Below are 19,764 nucleotides of genomic sequence, written 5' to 3' on the forward strand. Positions count from 1 at the left end.
ATACAAAAAATCCTTTTAGCACTGAAAAAATTCCAACCTCCTTGAACTCATAAAGCCATACAAGCTTGAATGCATCCTTTCTGGCTTAAGAAGATCAGCTCTGTTCTTTGTTGAGGCACTGGCACAGGTTGTGCAAAACCCATTTTTGATACACAAATAATTTCAAACAGGAAGTACTCAAATCCACTTTTTCCACTAACAACGTTATGGTTTTGGGAAACAGAAACTCAGTGGTGAAAAGAACAGGTATGCGGTCGCCAGTGTAAGTGAGAGTCACTGATTTCAGGCAACGCTGCTGCTTGTGAACACCGAAGGCTGGGAAACGTCTATGGATGCAAGTGACTCAAAACACAGGGTTCATAAAAGAGGGTCTGGGGGAGCGGATGTTTTTTCCCCTCTCTCAGGGTTTGGTTCAAAGCCTGTTGAAATGAATGGAGAGATTCCTTCTGGCTCAAGGTCTTTCTGAGCTGGGCTCTACAAAGGTTCTTGCTAGGAATGAGTCTCCCACAGGCAGAGATGGTCAGAGCTTGCTCTGGGACACCGTGGTTGTGCCCTAGATACCTCTCCATCACTTGTGGTCCACGGAGATACACTCCTAGCTAACTATCTGCGCTCACACTGGAGGCGAGGGGGCAAGGAAAGTCTCTAACCAAGGCCTATTTTCTTGGAAAAGAAAATACAACCTGGTTGTCAAAATCTGGCACCCTACAGCACCACTGTAAGTTGGGGGTGGCCAGCCCTCCGGACACTGGGAGCCGGCCTCTTGCCTGGCTTCAATAACGATTCTCTTTCTCCTAGTACAGAGTTTGCGGATTTACCAGGGCAAATCCATCTCTTCCATAACGCCAGTGATACTGTAGAGCTATGACAGGGATGAATACGGCTGTACGCTCAACCAAAATGCATTCTGCAGCCAGATTGTTCAGCAATGCAGCCTAACGACAGGCTGGGCTGTCCAGGGTGCGTGGGCTGGAAAATTCTATTCGTGCGTATGAAAAGGAGGTATTGAGAACTAGCCCTTGTTGTGTGGCAAACATTGCTTTTGATCATATAGAAGGTGCCAAAATATATCCACTGACCTACAGGAGCTCCATTAAGATGAATGTTTATCTATGGTAGGAAGCTTATGCTGAGCTTTTTCCTGCTTTGTTACTGGTGTGTTTGCTTTAAAGGGCCAGAGATCCTGGGGTAAAATCACCCACTTACAGAAAATTATGATTAAATAATCGCCGACAAAATTTCAAGAAGAGCCATGTAAGATTCCAGGCCGGAATGTGTCAGCATGCTTTGCGGAGACAAGCCCCCGGGCACGGTATTACCCAGCTTGGGCTAAGTCATGGCTATGGGCCCACTCCAGCTAACGGCTGGCATTTGCTCCTCTCCAACACAATGCGTCTTCGCCCAACTGAAGCTGTCTCACTTCACCACCTTTTCTTCTTTTTTTTTTGACTGCACCATGAGAACAGCAAGAGAGATTGTGCGCCGTTTGCAGCTGAGAGTGCACTTCAATGGACAACAGAACTGCAGGAATCCCTTGATGCTTACCACGGTCTGAGTAAACCGTTCCTGTCCCCTTACTGAGCGTGGGCTTTTGTGGGGTTTTTTTTTGCAAAAGTTTCCAGAATCAGCTCATTGTATTGAAAGAAATACCCTGAACTGAACAAAAATTACAGTTGTCCTTTCATATGACTTATACTAAAAATTTGGAGACTCTATCTGAAGGCAAATTTTAAGATAAAAGGAGCATTTAACACAAGCAACTTTAGCTGACATTAACAGCAAAATCCAGCAAAGGGCAGAACATTCCTGTGTCGTGTTTTTCAAGCACATAATTCCTGTTTCCCACAATAACATTTTTAGTAAAAAACAAACAAAAACCCATAAAACCTACAGTATATGAAAACTTAAGACATAACAATAATGAAAAAATGGTATTGAGTATACTTGATAATGATGTACACTTTAAAACAAATCAATAGACTATGATGTAAACAAAACAGTAAGATAACACTTTAAAAACAAGACAAACATTTATCCATCGATAGTATACAGTAAACCAACAGTCCGCTGTGCAGATGCACTTATCAGGATGGTAGTCATAAAATGATTAAGTGTGTTAAAGTAATGTGTTATAAAAGTCTATTATAATTTTCTACTTGTATATCTCATATAACAGAGCGCTGTTTGTTAATTGTTTCTATAGTGCTTTTTTTTTTTTTTTTTGACATTCCCATTGATCAGTTTTTGGTTAACATGTAGGCTGCAACAGGCTTACTGTAGAGGTGGTAGAGAACGATAGAAGGAAGAGGGGATATATACAGAAAGGCCATGCGCAGCTTCCCACCAAGAAGTCCTGGTGCTCCACAATTTTACTGTTCAGAATTTCAACATGGTCTGCTGCAGGGGAAAGAAAAAACAACACAAAGAAAGAGTGAGACGTTAGAGAGAGAAGTATCTATTTTTAAATAAAAGTTATTCTAATAAGATCATCTACATCCTCACTGCATTGTCCAAGAAGTTGCCATGAGTATGTTGCAGAGAGAAAATATTTTGTTCCCTTATTTTCTGACACAGGGTGAAATTGCTAATAACACACCCTTCTTTAATCTGCACTTAGGGCTTTCCATTTCCAGCTTCACACATGCTGACATGACAATTAGTGAAAGAGGGAGGTGGGCAAATAATAGTCTTACTTTTGAGACAGGACAGCAGGTAGAGCGTGACGAGAGAGAGGGCCAAAGGAATCACTGACCCCTGTTAGCTCCTGTTTCCTTCAGGTGAGCCACAGATAGACACATTAAAATCTAATCCTAAAGAGCCATGAGCCAAAGGCAAATTGGTCCCAGAGACAAAACACAGACACAGAAGCCCTGTGCTCAGGGGACCCTCTTCTGGGAGCAAATAGCCTCTCTTGGGATGTACTTGTGAAAATCCTCCCCTGAAGGACCCAAGACTTTTGTCCCCTGCAGAGCTAGGCTAGCCAGCCTGGCTACAAGGACCTTGTCAACCATGGAGGAAAAGAAGAACATCTGCCAGACCAGTAAGTGTTTCAATAACCAAACTCCCACTCAGGACAGCTTTGGGAACCACCTCTCAGCACTGCACAGTGCCAGCCAAGGTCCTTGTCTGGCAAAACACTTGAGGCACATGCACAATTCCACAAGCTCGGGTGATAGCATGAAACGATGTGTCCTCAAGAGATTTGCTGGCATTTTTTTTTATACATGGACACAGAGGGTAACAATCCAGGAATGGGATGAAAACACACATGCTCCTGCATGGAAATGGTCACTGGTGGGTCTGTGAGCACTGGGGATGCTGTCGAACACTGCCCTTTTTCACCAGTCTCTGAAGGCAGTTTATGTCCTGCAGCTGCGAGATGGTAAGAGGACAACTGCAGAGCAGCGGCTCGCATGTGCTCACACTGCTCTCGAGAAGAACAGGCTCCATGTCTGACCCAGACCCTCTCTGTGCCCAGTAGCCTGATGCCCAGGAAACCCCATCAAATTCAAAACGTTGACCCTAGTTCTTTCAAGCAAAGGTTTTTCATGGTCCTTAACAGCACAGCCAATGCCTTCTTCAGACACACTGATGTGTTCCCTACTTACTAATGAAATACATCCCATGGAAGTTCCTTGCCTAGTCTGAAATCACTATTGACAGTGTGAGTTTAAGCACACACACAAGGTAAGTGAAAAGAACTTTCCTGAAATAAATGCTGAACACAATCTCAAAGAGTCCAAGAATGAGGCTCTTTCCATGCAAATGATCTCCTTATCAGGTGGAACAGGCTGTTTTGCTTGTGTTATGGAAATGGGCTAACATGTCAGGTGTCACATGGGTCTGTCTGTTGTTTGGGAGAACAGTATGCTGCATAATGCAGAACATTTTCACTGACGGGGATAGCTCAGTGTTCACCCCTAGACTAATAGGGGTCCATGGCCACAATCTGTGGGTCATTTATACATCCGGTAGTTTATTTAGGCCAGCAGAGATAAGCGCCACCACCAATATTAGTAACTTCTGTTGATTGCTAAAGATATAATTAGAGAACTGCTTGCCAAATTAATTTCCAGCATTTAAGTACTTGCCTGTAATTCGTGACCTAAGGAAGAAAAAGGTTGCATGTCTGTGTATCCTAAATAGCCCGCACTGGGAAAATCTGGTGATCTCTTGCTGAACTGGCTGAACTGCTTTTTACTCTCTTGGGGTAAAAAAATACAGCGAACTGAAACCCTCAAGGGATTTTCTCTTGTGAACATCAGCTAACACGCACAAAGAAAAGCAATGGAAAAATGACACTGCTGCTACGACTGTGAAATAATACTCTGTAAGTCAAAGAAAAGGACAAATTCCTCCATCATTCCCACTCAGCAAAACCCAGCAGCCTAGGGAAGCCCAGGATCTGCAGGTAGGGTGAAGGATATGTTGCTTGTGGCATTCATCCCGGTCTTAAAGACATACAAGCACCTCTGAAGAAACCCACCATGAGCAAGGCCCCCACTGCAGCTGAACAGCAGATCTCTGCTCAGACCAAGCCAGCCTTCCAGGTGCACAGCAGCTGGTGATGACCCAATCCTGCTTACCCCAGGAAAGGAAATATGCCACTAACAGCAAAAGAGAAGTTACACCTTTTCAGCTGACTCATTACCAGAGCAGTCTTTGTCATCAATAGCGCAAATCCCTGAGGCACCTGCAGGCAGCTGGGAGCCATGCAGGGCAAGAGTAACCTGGAAACACAGCTGTCAGACTCAGGAGGATGCAAGAAGGGAAGTTATGAACAGCGTAAAACAGATTTTTTAGATGCAAGGAAACATTGCTTGTTATAAGCCGTAGGGCTGGCCCGTATCTGTGCTGCAGCTGCCGAGTTTCTGTTGAGTCAGCAGAATGTGAAGCCACTGGGTCCCGCAGGCTCGGTCCCCCTGCCCGAGCCAGCCCCCCTTTTGGGGGATGCAGTGGCCTTGTACAAAGCAATCCACCGTAAAGAGAAACACCGAAAAGGAACTTACTGTTCTATCGGGAACTTCTACATCTGTGAAACAAACATGCTGCTACTCAGTTCATCTACTGATAACTGGGATATCTACAGCAAAAGAAAACAAAGAACACAACACATTAAAACATTGTCTTGAGATCAGGCTGCTCATTTTGTCTTCAGTTTCAGGTTAGTACGCACATCAGTGTCTTATAAACCAGGATCCATTCCCAAGAGGTCTTTATTTTGCCATACATTAAGTACAATGTAGCTGCATCACTACTGATGCCTCGTGGAGTACGTGGTGATTGTACTGGGATTTTAACTCCATAGACTACAAGTAAGACAGAAATGCCCTGAAACTATCTGGCTGAAACAGGACTCATACAGCCACAGAGCAACGCTGCACAGGAATTTCTGCTTTCTTCTCATGACTGATAAGAGTATGAGTAAGACCTGCTCTACCTGAAAATAACAACAAGGCACAGAAAAAGACTATCAATCTCTACTGTGAGCAGTAAAACACTGCCTAGGACTTACGCAGGGAAAACTTCTACTAAAAGTCTTGAGACCTCACGCTAGCAAAAGACTAGAGGAAGCCCCCTGAGATATTACTGACATTTGGCATGGCTAACAGCCTCCTACAGAACAAAGTGACACCTTGTTTTCTTTGCAATAGCTCTAAACCTGAGAGCATGACAAATAAAAATGCTAAAATTAAGGGGGGGGAATAAAAAAAGTGTTTGAAATGTCTCTGATCTAACTGGGAAAAGTTGTGGCCCACCCAATTATCAGGAAGCATCACCAGGACAGGTTGTGCATATACAGTTCAGGACTGGTGCAGAAGCAGCCATCACAACTCAGTATTTTCAGAGAGAAGTTTTGGAGAGAATTATGGCTTGGCAGACATGCATGAAATCCTGTACACTTATGGCAGTGCTACAACGGCACGTACTGCACATCCAGAGTCATTTCTGTAGGGATGGGTGACATGCTACTGGTGTAAATAAGCTTCAGACTTCATAGCCTTGCCCCCGATTTTTGGGGTTTGGGTTGTTTTTTGGGTTTTGTTTTTTTTGTTTGTTTTTAGAGTCCAATCATGCAATGGGGGGGAGGCCACTTTGTGTCTTCACTTCCACTTTCCAGCCAGGAGAGGACATGCCAAAATACCACGGGGAAGGATGCTCGGGGTGGTATTTCTGCTTGAGACTGAAAGCAGAAGTGCTGCAGGTCTTGCATGACAGTGTGGTCGGGCATTTTACAGCCCAGTTTTTCAGGACCTGAGGGGGTGTTGTTTTTGGAGAAGCACCTGCACCCCTGCCAATCGCCCATCCCTACGCTCCGGCCGGGCTCGCCGCCCATCCCGCACACAGCAGGACCGGCCGGTGCCCCCTCACCGATCCCCGGACACACGCACACACACACGCTGCCTCTGCGCGCCCAAGCCTGCGCCGAGCCGAGCGGGTCGGGAAGGCGCTCGGCCCCGCGCAGGATCCGGCCCTCGCCCGGTCCTCGAGATCTGAACACGTGAAAGAAAGCCATTGAAAGGGCCAAACCTGATTGGCGGTAGCTGTTGCAGCGAAGGGGACGCTGGTGGCAGGAGTTGTTGCTGCAGACACAGTGGTGGGCGTAGCACCGTGCATCATGGGCACTTTCGGAAGGGAACCATGGAAGCGACATACGGGAAGGTGGAGCGTATATATATTTTTTTTTGTTTTTTTGTTTTTTTTTTTTAATGTAACCATGGCAACATGTGGTGGATTTGGGGGCGTGGCAGGAATCACAGCAACAAGCCATGTGACATCGTCATGAAGGACACATCGGGGCGCAGCATGCAATCACAGTGCAAAGCAAGACAGCGTTGGGAAAAAAAATAAACAAGAGAGAAGGGGAAAAGCCAATTACAATTATAATTAAGGAAAAAACCAAAACATTCTCAACACTTAGTACATTTATAAGCAGAACAATGATGTATTAGACTCCGAGGGCCAAATTTCCAAAGGGGGGAGAGGGTGGGTGTGCTAGCAAAAGCCCACGTCAGCTCGCACCCGTGGGGAGTTAGACACAGCCAGTGCACGTTCCTTTGGGTGGGGACATTTTGGCAAGCGCACCCTCCCGCCCGCCTGGGAAAGCTTGTCCCCTTCCCCTCCCCACCCCGTCCCTGCCAGCAACCAGAGGTACATGATGCATTTTGCAGTGGCCGCCGCGGCCCTTTCACCAGGTTTTCTCGCATCTCTCTAGCGGGGACAATGTTTCGGCACGGGACAGAGCTGGAGGCACTGCAAAGGAGCGGCTGGCAGCCCGAGCTCTCTCTGTACAAATTCAGCATGCTTCCTTTCCACCCTAATTCTAGAGGATTTGGCAAAACTCCCCTCTTGCGGGGTGGAGGGGGATGGAGAGGGGAGGGGGCCAAGAGGGAAAAATACACAAATGCATCTGAACAGCTACAATTTGCAGAAAGAGCATCCGAAAGGACAACATGGCAGCAGGGAGCTCGGCAGCCTCCGGAAGCTGCGCGTCCCACAGAGCACAGAGCTGGAGAGGATGCTCTGGGGTGCACATGGGCATCCCCCAGACCCTGGGCAGGTTGTGGGGCCAGGGAGCCCACGGGAAGGCCTGACCGCTCCCGCAAACATGCAGCAGGGAAGCAGACTTGCCTTCCCCTCCACAGCAGCAGACATGGCCGGCCCTGGCGGGGAGCACGCGTGCCCGCGGGCTGGGCACGCTCCAGCCACAGGTCACTGGAGCATGGGGGTTGGGGTTTCCTACAGGCAGAGGTGTGTTTGAAGGGCTCAGCTCCCCGTCATGCAAGCGGTGTGTCCTCCCCGCGCTACAGGGTTGGGGAGATTTGAGAGCAAGGTGCTTAGCCATTCCTGCCAAACCTTTCAGACCTGCTCCCCGAAAGCCTTGCACCCTCCCCAGGGCTCCTTGCTCCTGCCTCTCTCCCTCTGGCTGAAGCAGGCACACACCTGGATGCTGGTAGTCTCGTATAACCTTGGTTGGAGGATGAAAGCTCAGCTTTCGCCCACCCTGCTGTGCCCAAAGATGTGCCACAGGTTCGCAGTAAGACCCAGACTCCGAGCCTGAATGTACTGCATCCCTGCAGCAGCAGCGAGCATGTACTCAGCCCCGTCGCCTCACTGTATCCCCAGTACGCCAGCAGCAGTATCTCACTACAGTTCCTTGTACCTGCACAGCTAACACTCCACTAAAAAGATGCACCTTCAGCCAGTCCACAGTTTAAGCCCTGCTTCTCTCGCTGTACAAGGCAGAAGGGCTGACCCCAGATGTGTCCCTCCTTAGTACCTTTATTAAACCAGTCTCCTAAAATGTCCTCAGAAGGAAAACTGAAAATCCACACTCTAATCCACCTGATGCCTGACAAAAAAATAAACCAACAGGATCCTCCCATTGCTATTTCCTTTTGTTGGATGACTTAAATGGGTTGTAAAGACATTTAAGTGACAAATTTTTGTCTCTGCAGCAGAACTAAGTAGGGGTGGGAACACATCATCTTGGATTCTCTTTATTAGTCACACGAAACACTGCACTGCACAGAAATTAAAAGGGATACAACCATTTAAGCCTCAAAGAAGACAGCGGATAGACAGTCACACCACTCAGCCACCCAGGTTCTCACTGATGCATACTAACTTGCTGTCTCTTTTAGATTAGGAAAAGTTGAGAAGTTTGTGTAGAAAAACCTACCAACGCTTGCAGTGGGTGTCATGCACAGAACTGACCCTGCACACCATGCATTGAAGCGTGGAAAGATGAACAAAAGGGATATTTCATTAGTGAAGCTTCAGTGTTAGAAATCACTTTAACTAAAAAGCAGGTATTCTCTTTGCAGCATTCAGTATTTAAGCACATGCAAACAGATTCTGCATTTTGATACATAAATAGTTTAAACTCAGTTTTAAGAGACCATAGCAAACCAAATTAATTCTTGAATTCTTGGGTAGTAGAGAATGTATTTCTTCTCCCACCCTGGTATTAAATTGTATGATCTATCCTAGAAATCAGGGTGGTTTGTTTTTTTGGTTTGGTTTTTTTTTTTTTTTGGTATCAGGTATGTTGATTTCTTTTTGATCATGTCAGCAGAAAACAAATTACCCCTAGAGGAACGTCACACTCATGTTAAAACTGACTTTCCAAAAGCAATTTACTCCTGCAAGCAGGGACCGGGATTCAAAGTCTCTAGTTTAAGCTGAAAGAGGCAGGTTTTTTTCTGGACTTGAAATAACTGTAGTGATGATGCCATTTCCAACAGACACCCTGACTCCCCCCCCACCCCCAGCCACGGCAACCCATGATGCTGATCTCTTAATAACTGAACAGGAGAAACTAAGAAACGCAACAGCTCATTTTCCCTCCCCACGGCGTGAGCTGCTACGTGCCACTTCTCTGCTTCGCCTTCCAGAGCACTGCAAAGGCTGAGACCAGACCTGTAGTCTGATGCGTAAGGGAAAATGGGGATGCGTAAAGTAAATTCACCAGAGATCCATCCTCTGACCGGAAATTTGCTGCTCTGCCCAGCATTAATGTCCTCAGAGAAGAGCAGGTGCCAGCAAACAGACCTGTTATGCATCCGCCCTGCACGTAATTTCATTGCCACGAGACAGGGCACAGCGGCACAGCGAGAGTGCTCGGTAAAAGCTAATTTACGGTGCTCGCCTCAGAAATGCATGTCCTTACATCAACTTTGGCAACTGCGTCCTCGAGGAAGAGGAGCGTGTAGCCAGCTGGGGGACCTGGCATTCTCAAAGCTGTCCGTGTTTCCTGAAAAAGTATTTCGCTTGGCACCTACCAGAGTGCCGCAAGGTCAGCTCAGCCCATCCCCTCCAAGAGGGCTTTGCAGAGCACAAGGGAGGAGGAGGCTCCCACCCAAGTCCCTCTCTCTGTCTCTCCGCACGAGACTCCACTTCCCTGGAAGAACATCTTGGCAGCTGCTGAGTTCTGAGTGTCTCCAAGTGCTCTCAGAACAGGAAAGCCCCACAAGCACACGGTTTAGGTCTTAGCTCTCTGGAGCCATGCTCACACCTGAGACACAGTTTGGTCTCAGTATAGGACTGTCTCTAAAGCTTTTCCCCTGACCCCAAGGAACAGCAAGGCCAAGGTCCAGGTCCACTGCATGTTCACCTCAAGGGGCCAGCCCAGAGAAGCACTTTTTATATTTTTGTTTAAAAACACTGGGCATTCATTTCTTATGATGCTCTGCAATTATCAACTCTGGAATATTCCTAATTCAGCCACTTATAATATCTACTACTCTAAGCAGGTTTTGTTTTTCATTTGGCTGCAGTGAATAGAGGTTAATTGGCTACTCATAGACGCATCTGCCATGTCAATATTTCGAGTCCTGTAAGAATTACTGAACTGCATCTTTCAATTTTACCCTGAGACCTTAAAGATACAATAAAAGCTGGGAGTTAAATTGCTTTTAAAAAGCTTAGGCTATTGTACTGGTCAAAAGACAAGCAAGAGGGAATATGCCTTTAAAGAGGATTATGTAATTTGTATTTACTAAAGATGAACCGTTCCCTCTATAAACACCATGGCTGCTGGAATATGTAGGTCACTGAGATAGAAGCTCAGAAAGATACCTGCAACTTCAAGTGAGCAGGCACAGAGGTCCACAAGACATTTTAACATGAGTCTGTAAGAGTGCTATTTAAGAGTCAGAGAATTAATTTGGGATTAATCAGTTGAACCATAAGGAGGAGAAACAGAAAGTATGAATTCAAGAAACATGCAGACATTTTTCTTAGTTCGACCACTTAAAAAAACCCAAAATCAAACAAAAAAGGCTAAGAAGGGATCTTTACAAGTGAAAGGCTCTGAATTGTAGTAGGTGAAGGAAAAAAAAGTCACAATAAACATTAACTTTTCAGCCATTTTTAACACAAAACTACACACTGATACTCTTTTGCTAAGGACTTTTACAAATCTGCTCATTAGCTCAACACCTAGGTCATAAAAAAGACAACTACGATGCTGGGGAATGCAAGGAGACACTTACCTGTAGGGATGAATGTAGGCTGTTGCAACTGCATGTTGGCTAGAGCCTGTTGGTAGTGGAAAACGCTTGGGTTAAAGACTGTGGTGGCACCATTGTTTTTTTCAAGTGCTGGCCTCTTTGGTAAAGGTTGAAGTGCACCAGGCGGCAGGGCCTGTGGATAAGGGAGTCATTAAAGACAAGTGGAGTAAAAAAAGGGGCCCAGGTGTAGATCAAACATGCAACAAATAATAGGGGGTCTTGGCTGCAAATCACCTGCAACTGTGTCAACTTAGCGAGACAGGAAAGAGAAGAGCAGCTAAATCACAGTAGAAGTAGTAACTGCAACCACAACTTCGCTATGTAAGCAGTTAGTAAATGCACCATGAGTAGGGGCAGAGTCCAGGAGAAGAAGGGAAGCTAAGGGAGCTTTTCAGCAGGACTGACTTGGGCACACAGGGGAAAAAAAGGCACGAGGAGAAGGAAGGGGAGAGGCGATCACCTGGACAGGATACTACGAAGAGCAGTTGCAGGCAACAAGCATTAAAAAAACCCAAACGGGTAAGAGAAATATAGTAGACGACTATTTAAAAACAGGAAGATTAGCATAAGCAACAAATGCCGTGGAAAAAAAGAGGTGCTTGCATCTGCCTGTTTCAGCACCTGCCTACATGTATGTGCGCACGTGTGGAAGCGTGCACACTTGTGTGCAGCTGACCCATGTGTCCAGGTGGTAAAGCGATAGCTAAATTGGTAGGTAATTGCCAATTAAACACATAACATTACATTCATAGTAAAATGCATTTCCACTTGTTAGTAGAGAGGCTGAGCAACATTGTCAAGAACAGGCCTGATTCTTCACCGCTTGCACCAGTGGCACAGCTCACCACCAGCAGATTTGGACTCGGTCCCAATTTCTAGAAGGTGGCTTCCAACAGTTAAATACTGCTCGTGCGTTATTAACAGTGGAAAAAGCCATTGACAAATCTGGTGTTTGAACAAGATTTGGGTGGGCCTTGCTAACAGGCAAATCCTTTCTTTTTGTTCTATCACACCACTGGGTTTCTTCCAGCCTGTCAAACCTGTTTCATGATCAGACTTGGTAAAAAGCATTAACCCAACTCAGGAACTTTTCTCAGTGAGTTACTCATCATTCACCCAAGCATGTCTCAACAGCAAAGTAGTATGTCAGGTTCTTAGGAGACAGGAATGTTTCTAATGATTTACAGCTTTTCATTGTACCCAAGTAGAAACCACATTTTTTTTCTCCACATTGTGATAGAAAAGGGTCCTTTTTAATTATGCCCTGCAGTCCTTTTGCACGTAATGCTCCCATTGACGTCAATGAGATTTACGCACGTGGAAGTCATGCAGAATCAGGTCATTTCTGCCTAGTTGTGTTAGTCTATATCATGTAGTAAAGCAATGGCTGAAAAATAGGGTTATCACTCCTATTTTTTTTTTAGTAGGTGACAGTGAAGGGTAGGTAACAGAGGAGGTTTAGCTAATGAAGGGTTAAGGCTACAAACACACAGTACTTGAAAGAAAGGACACAAGTAAAGAGATTTTAAAGCGTTATGAAGATCAACACACAAAGGAGTATAAGTGAAAGCTTGCAACAGTTTGTCACCATCTAGAAACAGGTTTCAGTTTAAATTTAATTTGCTCTAGGAGACTGCTCATCTGAGAAATGTTAAGCAAGATACTTCCAGGCAAAACATTACTCCATCCTATCTCTATTCACATGTTGGCTTTTGGATGGTTTTAATATTAAAAAAAGAAAATCAGAAAAAGCAATTGTGTTTGTGATACTGCCCTCAGACATGCACACATCCTCTGCTAATGCTAGCAGGCATTCAGTGCCAGCATTAGGACTTACATTTTTCCAGATTTCTTCTGGCTAGTACCAAAAGACAGCACTTAAACACAGGACAGCATTCTCAGACACAACAGACACCAATATCTTTTGCTTAAGATCTGTATTTTAGGAAGAGATTTTTTAAGTAAAGATCTAACTGAGTTTCCATTTCTAGGGAAGCCCTCATTGATATCTATATCAAATCTAACTGTATCTACACCTCGCCTGGTTAATGATGGCTACATGAATGTTTCTCCAGGCACGTGACAGATTTGCAGCTTGCAGAGACTGGAGCAGATCCACTTACATCAGAGGTGTTTTACAGTTTTACAGTGACTGAAGAACTTGCTGCTTAAATTCATGGTCTCTACTGTCCATGATTGCAAAACATTCTTTTTCAGATGCTTCCAAAAATCTGCCTCAGGAAAAAAAAAAGTCTAATTACATCAAAGCAACTGTGCCAGGCACATAATGGACTTTTGACTCCTTGCTTCTTGGCCAAAGGCTGTCACCACCCCAAAATGCCCATTATCCCATAATGGCAGTGCCAAAAGCAGAACAGCTGAAGGCTTTGAGACCTCGCTGTGATGTCCTGGCTTTTTACAGGACTGTTCCTGAGCCCAGCATTGCAGTCAGAGGGAGCATACAAACCAACAGGCCACAGGGCTGTCAAGGCACAATGGTCTACCCCATCGTCTCTCCAACATCACCCTTCCTCCTACGCTGCTACAGTCCCTCGGCAGTAAAGGAGAGGAAGGAGCTACAAGCACGCTGCAGCAGCTGCTTTGCAACCTGAAGGGCAGCACTGCCAAGTGGGCTCTGTGGGCACCGGTCTTGGTCTCTGACACAGCTTGCTGGGTCACCTCTCCCATCCCAGCAGCTGGGGGAGCATCCCTACAGGAGCATGCCCTGAAGATGTGCTCCTCCTGTTGCCAAGCTGTTCAATTTCAGATATCAAGGTGCAAGAAGGCCCAGGGGGACAGAAGGATTGTGGCTTCACCACTTCTTCAGCCCTTCCATTGAGGTAAGAGCCCCAAGTCAGAAGCACACTCACTGAAAGCTCTATCTACAAATGCCCAAGAGAGGTGCCTAAAATTGCACATGATGAAGCTGGGCCAATACAGCTCCTGCACAGGGATCTGGCAGGGACACTACAGCAAACAAGTGTGTCTCATTTGAAATGGGCCAGCATTTTCTGTACAGTCTCACGACCTTCAGGAATTGTAACAGCTCATGGGGAGACATTTCTGTCTTGCACCATGTCCTGGTTCTGAAGGAATCCCCCAAGCACATCCTGCAGCACCTACAAAAGGCAACAGGAGACTCCTCACCACATTTTGGCCTTACTGAATTCTGTAGCAAGTGCCTCCCCACTGCAGGACAGGAGCTAGGCTAAATCCTTGTAGCAACTTACTTGGTGAGTTTACCTCATCCTGCTGCTTGCGATTTCCCTCTGGACAAGCTCTGACCATCACAGATGTAGCAGTAACCTTTGACAGTAATCTTTTCCGACTGTCTTTTTTTGTCCCTGTGTTTGTGTGGGCACATGGGTATGCAGCCTATGCAACATGTGATCAGACGATATGCACTGGTGAAAGGGTTAATTTGCTTCAGTATCCATGTGATAGCCCGCACTGATCCCAATGAACAATTCCCACTACAAAAATGCCAGGCATCCTCCCATTTTTGGGCTGGGAAAGCCACATTCCTGCTAGAACACAAGCATCTGAACAAAGAGGTTCATGCCACTTCTCTGCGTGGCATGGAAAGCAATCTTTCAGCATGACTGACAGATAAAAATGCACTGCAAGCCAAAGTCAAAATTTCCCACGTGCTGGTTAACAACTCTCTCTTGTTCTTTTTTGCAAGACAAGAACTGGATTAAATCTTTGCAACAAACAATTTAATTGCACCTCAAAGTTCCCCTCAGATCGTAATCTCCTGGGAGCAGATCACACTTTCCCCCTTTTGCACGTAGTGAAGAGGGGCTGGGTCTACATCTGGCTCACTGCTTCAGTCCAAGGCACAACAAAAACAAAATTATCTGAGAGAGGGCAGAGGTAGCACCCATTCCCTGGCAAGCAGTAGAAGCAATCTGAGCAGTTTCCTCTGAAGATTATGTACATGCTCTTATCACCACTGTGAATCCTCTGATGCAGCCTTCCCGAAAGGTTCGGAGGTGACATGTTCCAACAACACAGATGCAAACCTTCAGATGTTTCAGAGCAGGAAGACTACTGAAAGTAACTTATCTGATGGGGTTTTGTTAAGTTCAGGAGGTCAGGAGGGTAGGGGAGTTAAAGGGCTTTCCCATCCTCTGCCAGATTGCATCTCCTCGGAGAGGGCAGCGAGGCACCGTGCAGGTCACTGCCCACGCTGGCTTTGGGGACGCGGCTGTGGCAGCCACGAGCACCAGGGAGTGCGAGGCTGTCATGTCATCTACAGCATAATGCCACGACTGCCAGCAGCAGCTGATCCCTAGCAAGATTTCCTACCACTGCTGTCTAAAGCTCCAACAGGGAAGCCTCTTGACTGCTTAAAACCCCCAAGTTTTCAGAGGGGAGGAGGAGCAAATCAGCCTCTACTTCCCAGCTCTGGGAATGGGGAGCAACACCATCTTGAAGGCTTCATGGGTCCTCTGTGTCCATTCTTCCCTTTCCCCCCTATAGCTGGGCAACAGGAACTGTTGTTTGGAGGATGTATTGGTTTCCCTTATTACTTGGGGTGAATGAGAAAGCGTCATCTTCTATGGAGCCAGCACTGACAGCAGACCGAGAAGATGGCTTTTGCCTCACTACGAGTGTCACGAAGACAGGTAAAACATGTTTGAGACTCAGAAAATACTGAAAGGTAGCTTATATGAAGACGACTTGCAGATAGAAGCCTGGGGAGCAGATCCCGTGCCTGAAGCAAAAGGCAGCCACAGCGAGGTCCCTTTGCTGACATGCTGCCCCACTGCGCCATGGGGGGAGGAACCAGAGCCAGCCGCGGCGGCAGTCGTCTCCCCAGCTTACCGAACATGCAACCAAAGTCCTCTACTGCACCCGCTTCAGTTCCCAGCACCGATCTCTGCAGGTGCCGCTGAGCTCTCTCCCTCTGCTTCTCTTAATGTCAGGAACCGCCACAACTGGAGAGTTCCTAAATTCGTGCTGTGCCCATTGCACAGAGCACCATTTTGCAGGGCAGTACCAGCACGACGCTGCCAGGCAAGGCTGTGCTGCTGGGCATACCATGAAAAGTCGCTGGATCTGTCCTGCACCACCCAGTCCTCTGGCGTATCTACCACACTGCAGACCCAACAAGTTCAATTCTCACCTAAACATCGCACCTCATGACTCCGAAGCTGCTGCTGTTTGGAAAAACACCTCAAAACCCAGCGCTGCCTCCCCCCAGGATTATTCACTGCCTCCAAAATGCATCTGGGTTTCAGGAGGCAAAGCTCAGAGGGTTAATGGATGGTGTGCAGGGTGCAGGACCGGCATGTCTGAACGGACACTGCAACATTTCTGGCTGGGATGGGCAGTCTCCCCAGGCACTAACACGACAGACCAAGTGCGGAAGGCTTTCATGCAGACTAAGATGGTTACATGCAAAGCGAGAAGGTGAAAGGTCCAAGTACCAGGTCAAAGGTTGCCTCGAGCGGTCGCTTCAGTGATCTGACAGCTGGCTGAGTCTTAATTAGCAGGCAGCGAGCACATGATGGCAATGGGCCGGGAAGGGGGGTCAAGCACAGTAACAAAAACAGCAAGCAGAGGTGTGTCAAGAGAGAGCAACATTTTGGGGATGCGAAGAGAGAAAAAAAAATTAAAAAATGAATGCATTATACAATATATTAAAAAAATGAGGTATGCACAATGAGGGGTGGCTGAGTCATTACCTGGCCTAGCGGCTAGTCAGCTATTTTGCCTCAGTAAATTTTAAAAGTAAAGAAGTATCATATGAGACATGTGCTCTAGAGCATCTTCGCTGTGGCTGGCACAGCGGGCGAGGAGCGCTCAGGGATTAGCACCTGCAGGTGGACTTGCGCTGGGCTTCAGCCCTAATTCTGCAGCTACACACCATGTGGAGGTCAGCAGGAGCGCTCCTGGCAAGGGAAGAACCACCGGTAAAAGAAGGGAGGTTCAAGCACATGCTTAAGTGCCATCCTGAACTGGGGACTGACCCTGACCCAGTTCATCTGACTGTGCTGCACAGACTTCAGCCAAGCAGGAGTGAGTAAGGCTACTACTTGTGTACATCAAGTAACTGTAGAATTGGGTCCCTCAGAAGTATCTTCTGAATTTAGATTTGAAGTAATTCCAAATCTATTTTAGAAGCTACACCCATTTGTCTGGCATATGCTTTTTGATCCAAGAAAACTGGGCACCATTCTTCCCTTTTTTAAAGTCTTATTCCTCAACAGGTACAGTAAGTGCATCAAACCTTGAAAAGTCAATGAATAATGTAAGCTGTTTTGGTAGCAGGGGTGATGCAACAAGCCATCAATAAATATTTTAAAGGTTCTAGTTAACAGCATACAAATAAGGTTAATTACATTTTTAAGAGAAGCTGGCTGCATGAATAAAACATGCACTGGCTTTGGTCAAGTAGCAGTGTCCCAGATAATTAGTGAAAAAGTAAAGATTCAATTGTAAAAAAACACATGAGTTTAATTTCAGAAGGTTCTTTTTCAACAGACCTGGGGTCTTGTTCCAACAATAATAAAAATAGTAAGAAATCTAATAAACAAACTGTGCCGGATAACTAAATACTGTAGTATAACTGGTACTTCAAATTACATTTCAGGTAATATTGATGCTACAAGGAGGGCAAGTTGTTTGATTTCTAGAATCTTCTCATTTTTGCATCACATTTCACCATGAACGCAAAGCAACCTCTTTTACTGTCTTTAAAAAAAGGTATTGAGAAAAATTTTAGTAGCCTTACTTGTAAATCAAAAAGGAGACAAGAACCTTTTTAGTATTAGTTATACCAAAAAATAATAATAATAATTTTAAAAAATCACAGAATGCATGAGGTTAGAAAGGACCTCTGGAGATTATCTACTCCAACACCCTGCTCAAAACAGGGTCAACTACAGCAGCTTGCTCAGGACTGCGTCCAGGCAGGTTTTGACTGTCTCCAAGGATGGAGCAACCTGTTGCAGTGTTTGATCACCCTCACAGTAAGAAGTTTTTTTTCTCATGTTTCAATGGGGTTTCCTATATTTCATTTTGTGCCCATTGCCTCTTGTCTTTCACTAGGCACCACAGAGAAGAGTCTGCCTCCATCGTCTTTACTTCCCCCTTCAGGAATCCATACACATGGGTAAGATCCCCCTGACAGGTTGAACAGCCCCAGCTCCCTCTGGAATAAACATTGTGCCATTAAATTGAATTCAAGAGAATGGTAAATGTTTACTCCAACTAGGAATTTGATCTGCTAACTCTTTGTTGACTCGTTTTTAGAACTTTAGGTAGTAGAAGTCACAATTCAAATTAAAATGCAGGTGGGACCATCTCTACCAGGTCCTAAGTTTCAAACAGGTCACGAGGTCACCTTTGGTTTGAGTCTTGTCATTTCACTAAGCCTTGGCAAAGGTATCAGGCACAAGGTTGCTCATTTTGCTAGGCCTGAACAACTGATACCTTGTCTGCTTTCAAGTTAGTGGAAATTTTGACCTCAACAAGCCAGGACCTCCCTGCAAAGGATTTATGATGGGATGGGCATTTTTTGCTTTCATTGTGTAATGAGGAAGCTAAACTGACACCTGTGACTTAGGTGTCAGTTTAGGGAAGGTGTTTGCTGCTGTACTTGCACTCATGTCACTTCACGAAGTCACATCAGAAAATCACAGGGCTCGTCACCATGTCCCTAACTGGTGCGATGTACTGTGCCACTCAGGGCTTCATGCTATGGTGAGCACACAGAAAGGATGAAGAGATGGGATTCATATTGCACATGCTCTCAGCTCTCTAGTCAGCCATTTACAAAGCACCCTGCTTTTCCACAAATGACACATATGACACAAATGACATCTCTTAGCAATGGAAATACAGCTTGAGAAGAGCTCTACTTACCATTGCAGCTGCAGCTGTCTGGTTCACCTGGTGTTGAGCTGCCTTGATTTTGGCTTGCAGGTGTGCAGGGGGATGAAAGTACTTGCATTTCTCCCTAGAGCATCGACCTTTGATGTAATCCATGCAAACTGTAACAGTATTTTCATTTGTGTCTATCATTGCAATATCTATAGGGTGAGCATAGCGGCAATCGTTCTCACCACGTGTGCAATTTCCACGCTGAAACTCCCGACAAACCTTAAAAGAAAGTCACATTGTTGAGCAGGACATCTAGTTACTCTTCACTTACTATTTTCAACACAGAATATCAGTTCAGTTGGCCACATTAAACTATGTGTGTATTCTAAATCCATGCTTGTCCTGGGTAGCACATATACCAACAGCCATAGAGACAAGTGGTGCTACTCACAACAGGTTCAGGGCACCAAAAAAACCCCACAATGTTACAAAGGCCAATCACCAAATGCAAGTGAAGTAAAAAATTTGTGCAGAATGGAAAGTGACCCCAGGAAGTCAATGTCATTTTGCCAAAACTTTTGGGAGTTCAGGATTCCTCCCCTGCCTCTAAAGCTTAAATGTTAATAACTCTGCCATTTGTGTCTCAGATGGATTATGTATTTGTTATGGAGCACACTCTCGGGTAAGACATTTAATTCCAAATGTTACATGCTGCTGTTATTTGCAGCGAGTGCCTTTTCTTAAATATGAGGAGCCTCTTTTGCATAAATAGTCTTCACTGCCCTCCACAATAAAACTCTGACCCTGGGGTTATGTGACAGTGTGTTTGATTACACTGCAACGTGTTTGTAAGGCATTACCAAATTGATAGCTTTACAATGATCTTGCAGATCCTTGTAAGTTATGAGCACTGAAA

The 19,764-nt window shown here is 45.7% G+C and overlaps 1 protein-coding gene across 14 annotated transcripts in view; it reads right to left on the reverse strand.

Moving 5' to 3' along the window:
* Positions 1–1,972: 1,972 nt before the first annotated feature.
* The window catches only part of MBNL3 (muscleblind like splicing regulator 3), a gene marked incomplete at its 5' end in the record, with an annotated part of 55,229 nt that continues 37,437 nt past the window's right edge, over positions 1,973–19,764 (reverse strand). For 2 of the 14 annotated variants that reach the window (XM_082004378.1, XM_082004366.1), the window contains 5 exons: positions 5,706–6,626; positions 8,684–8,719; positions 10,998–11,148; positions 16,451–16,504; positions 18,891–19,127. In XM_082004378.1, the coding sequence (XP_081860504.1) occupies positions 6,310–6,626; positions 8,684–8,719; positions 10,998–11,148; positions 16,451–16,504; positions 18,891–19,127 (795 nt within the window). In that variant the 3' untranslated portion in view covers positions 5,706–6,309. Of the gene's footprint in view, positions 2,398–5,009; positions 5,084–5,705; positions 6,627–8,683; positions 8,720–10,997; positions 11,149–16,450; positions 16,505–18,890; positions 19,128–19,764 lie in introns of those variants that run through there. The other 12 variants (XM_082004367.1, XM_082004373.1, XM_082004368.1 and 9 more) reach the window with 9 other exon arrangements.

The sequence above is a fragment of the Phaethon aethereus genome (assembly GCF_964289735.1).
Source record: "Phaethon aethereus genome assembly, chromosome: 10".
NCBI lineage: Eukaryota > Metazoa > Chordata > Aves > Phaethontiformes > Phaethontidae > Phaethon > Phaethon aethereus.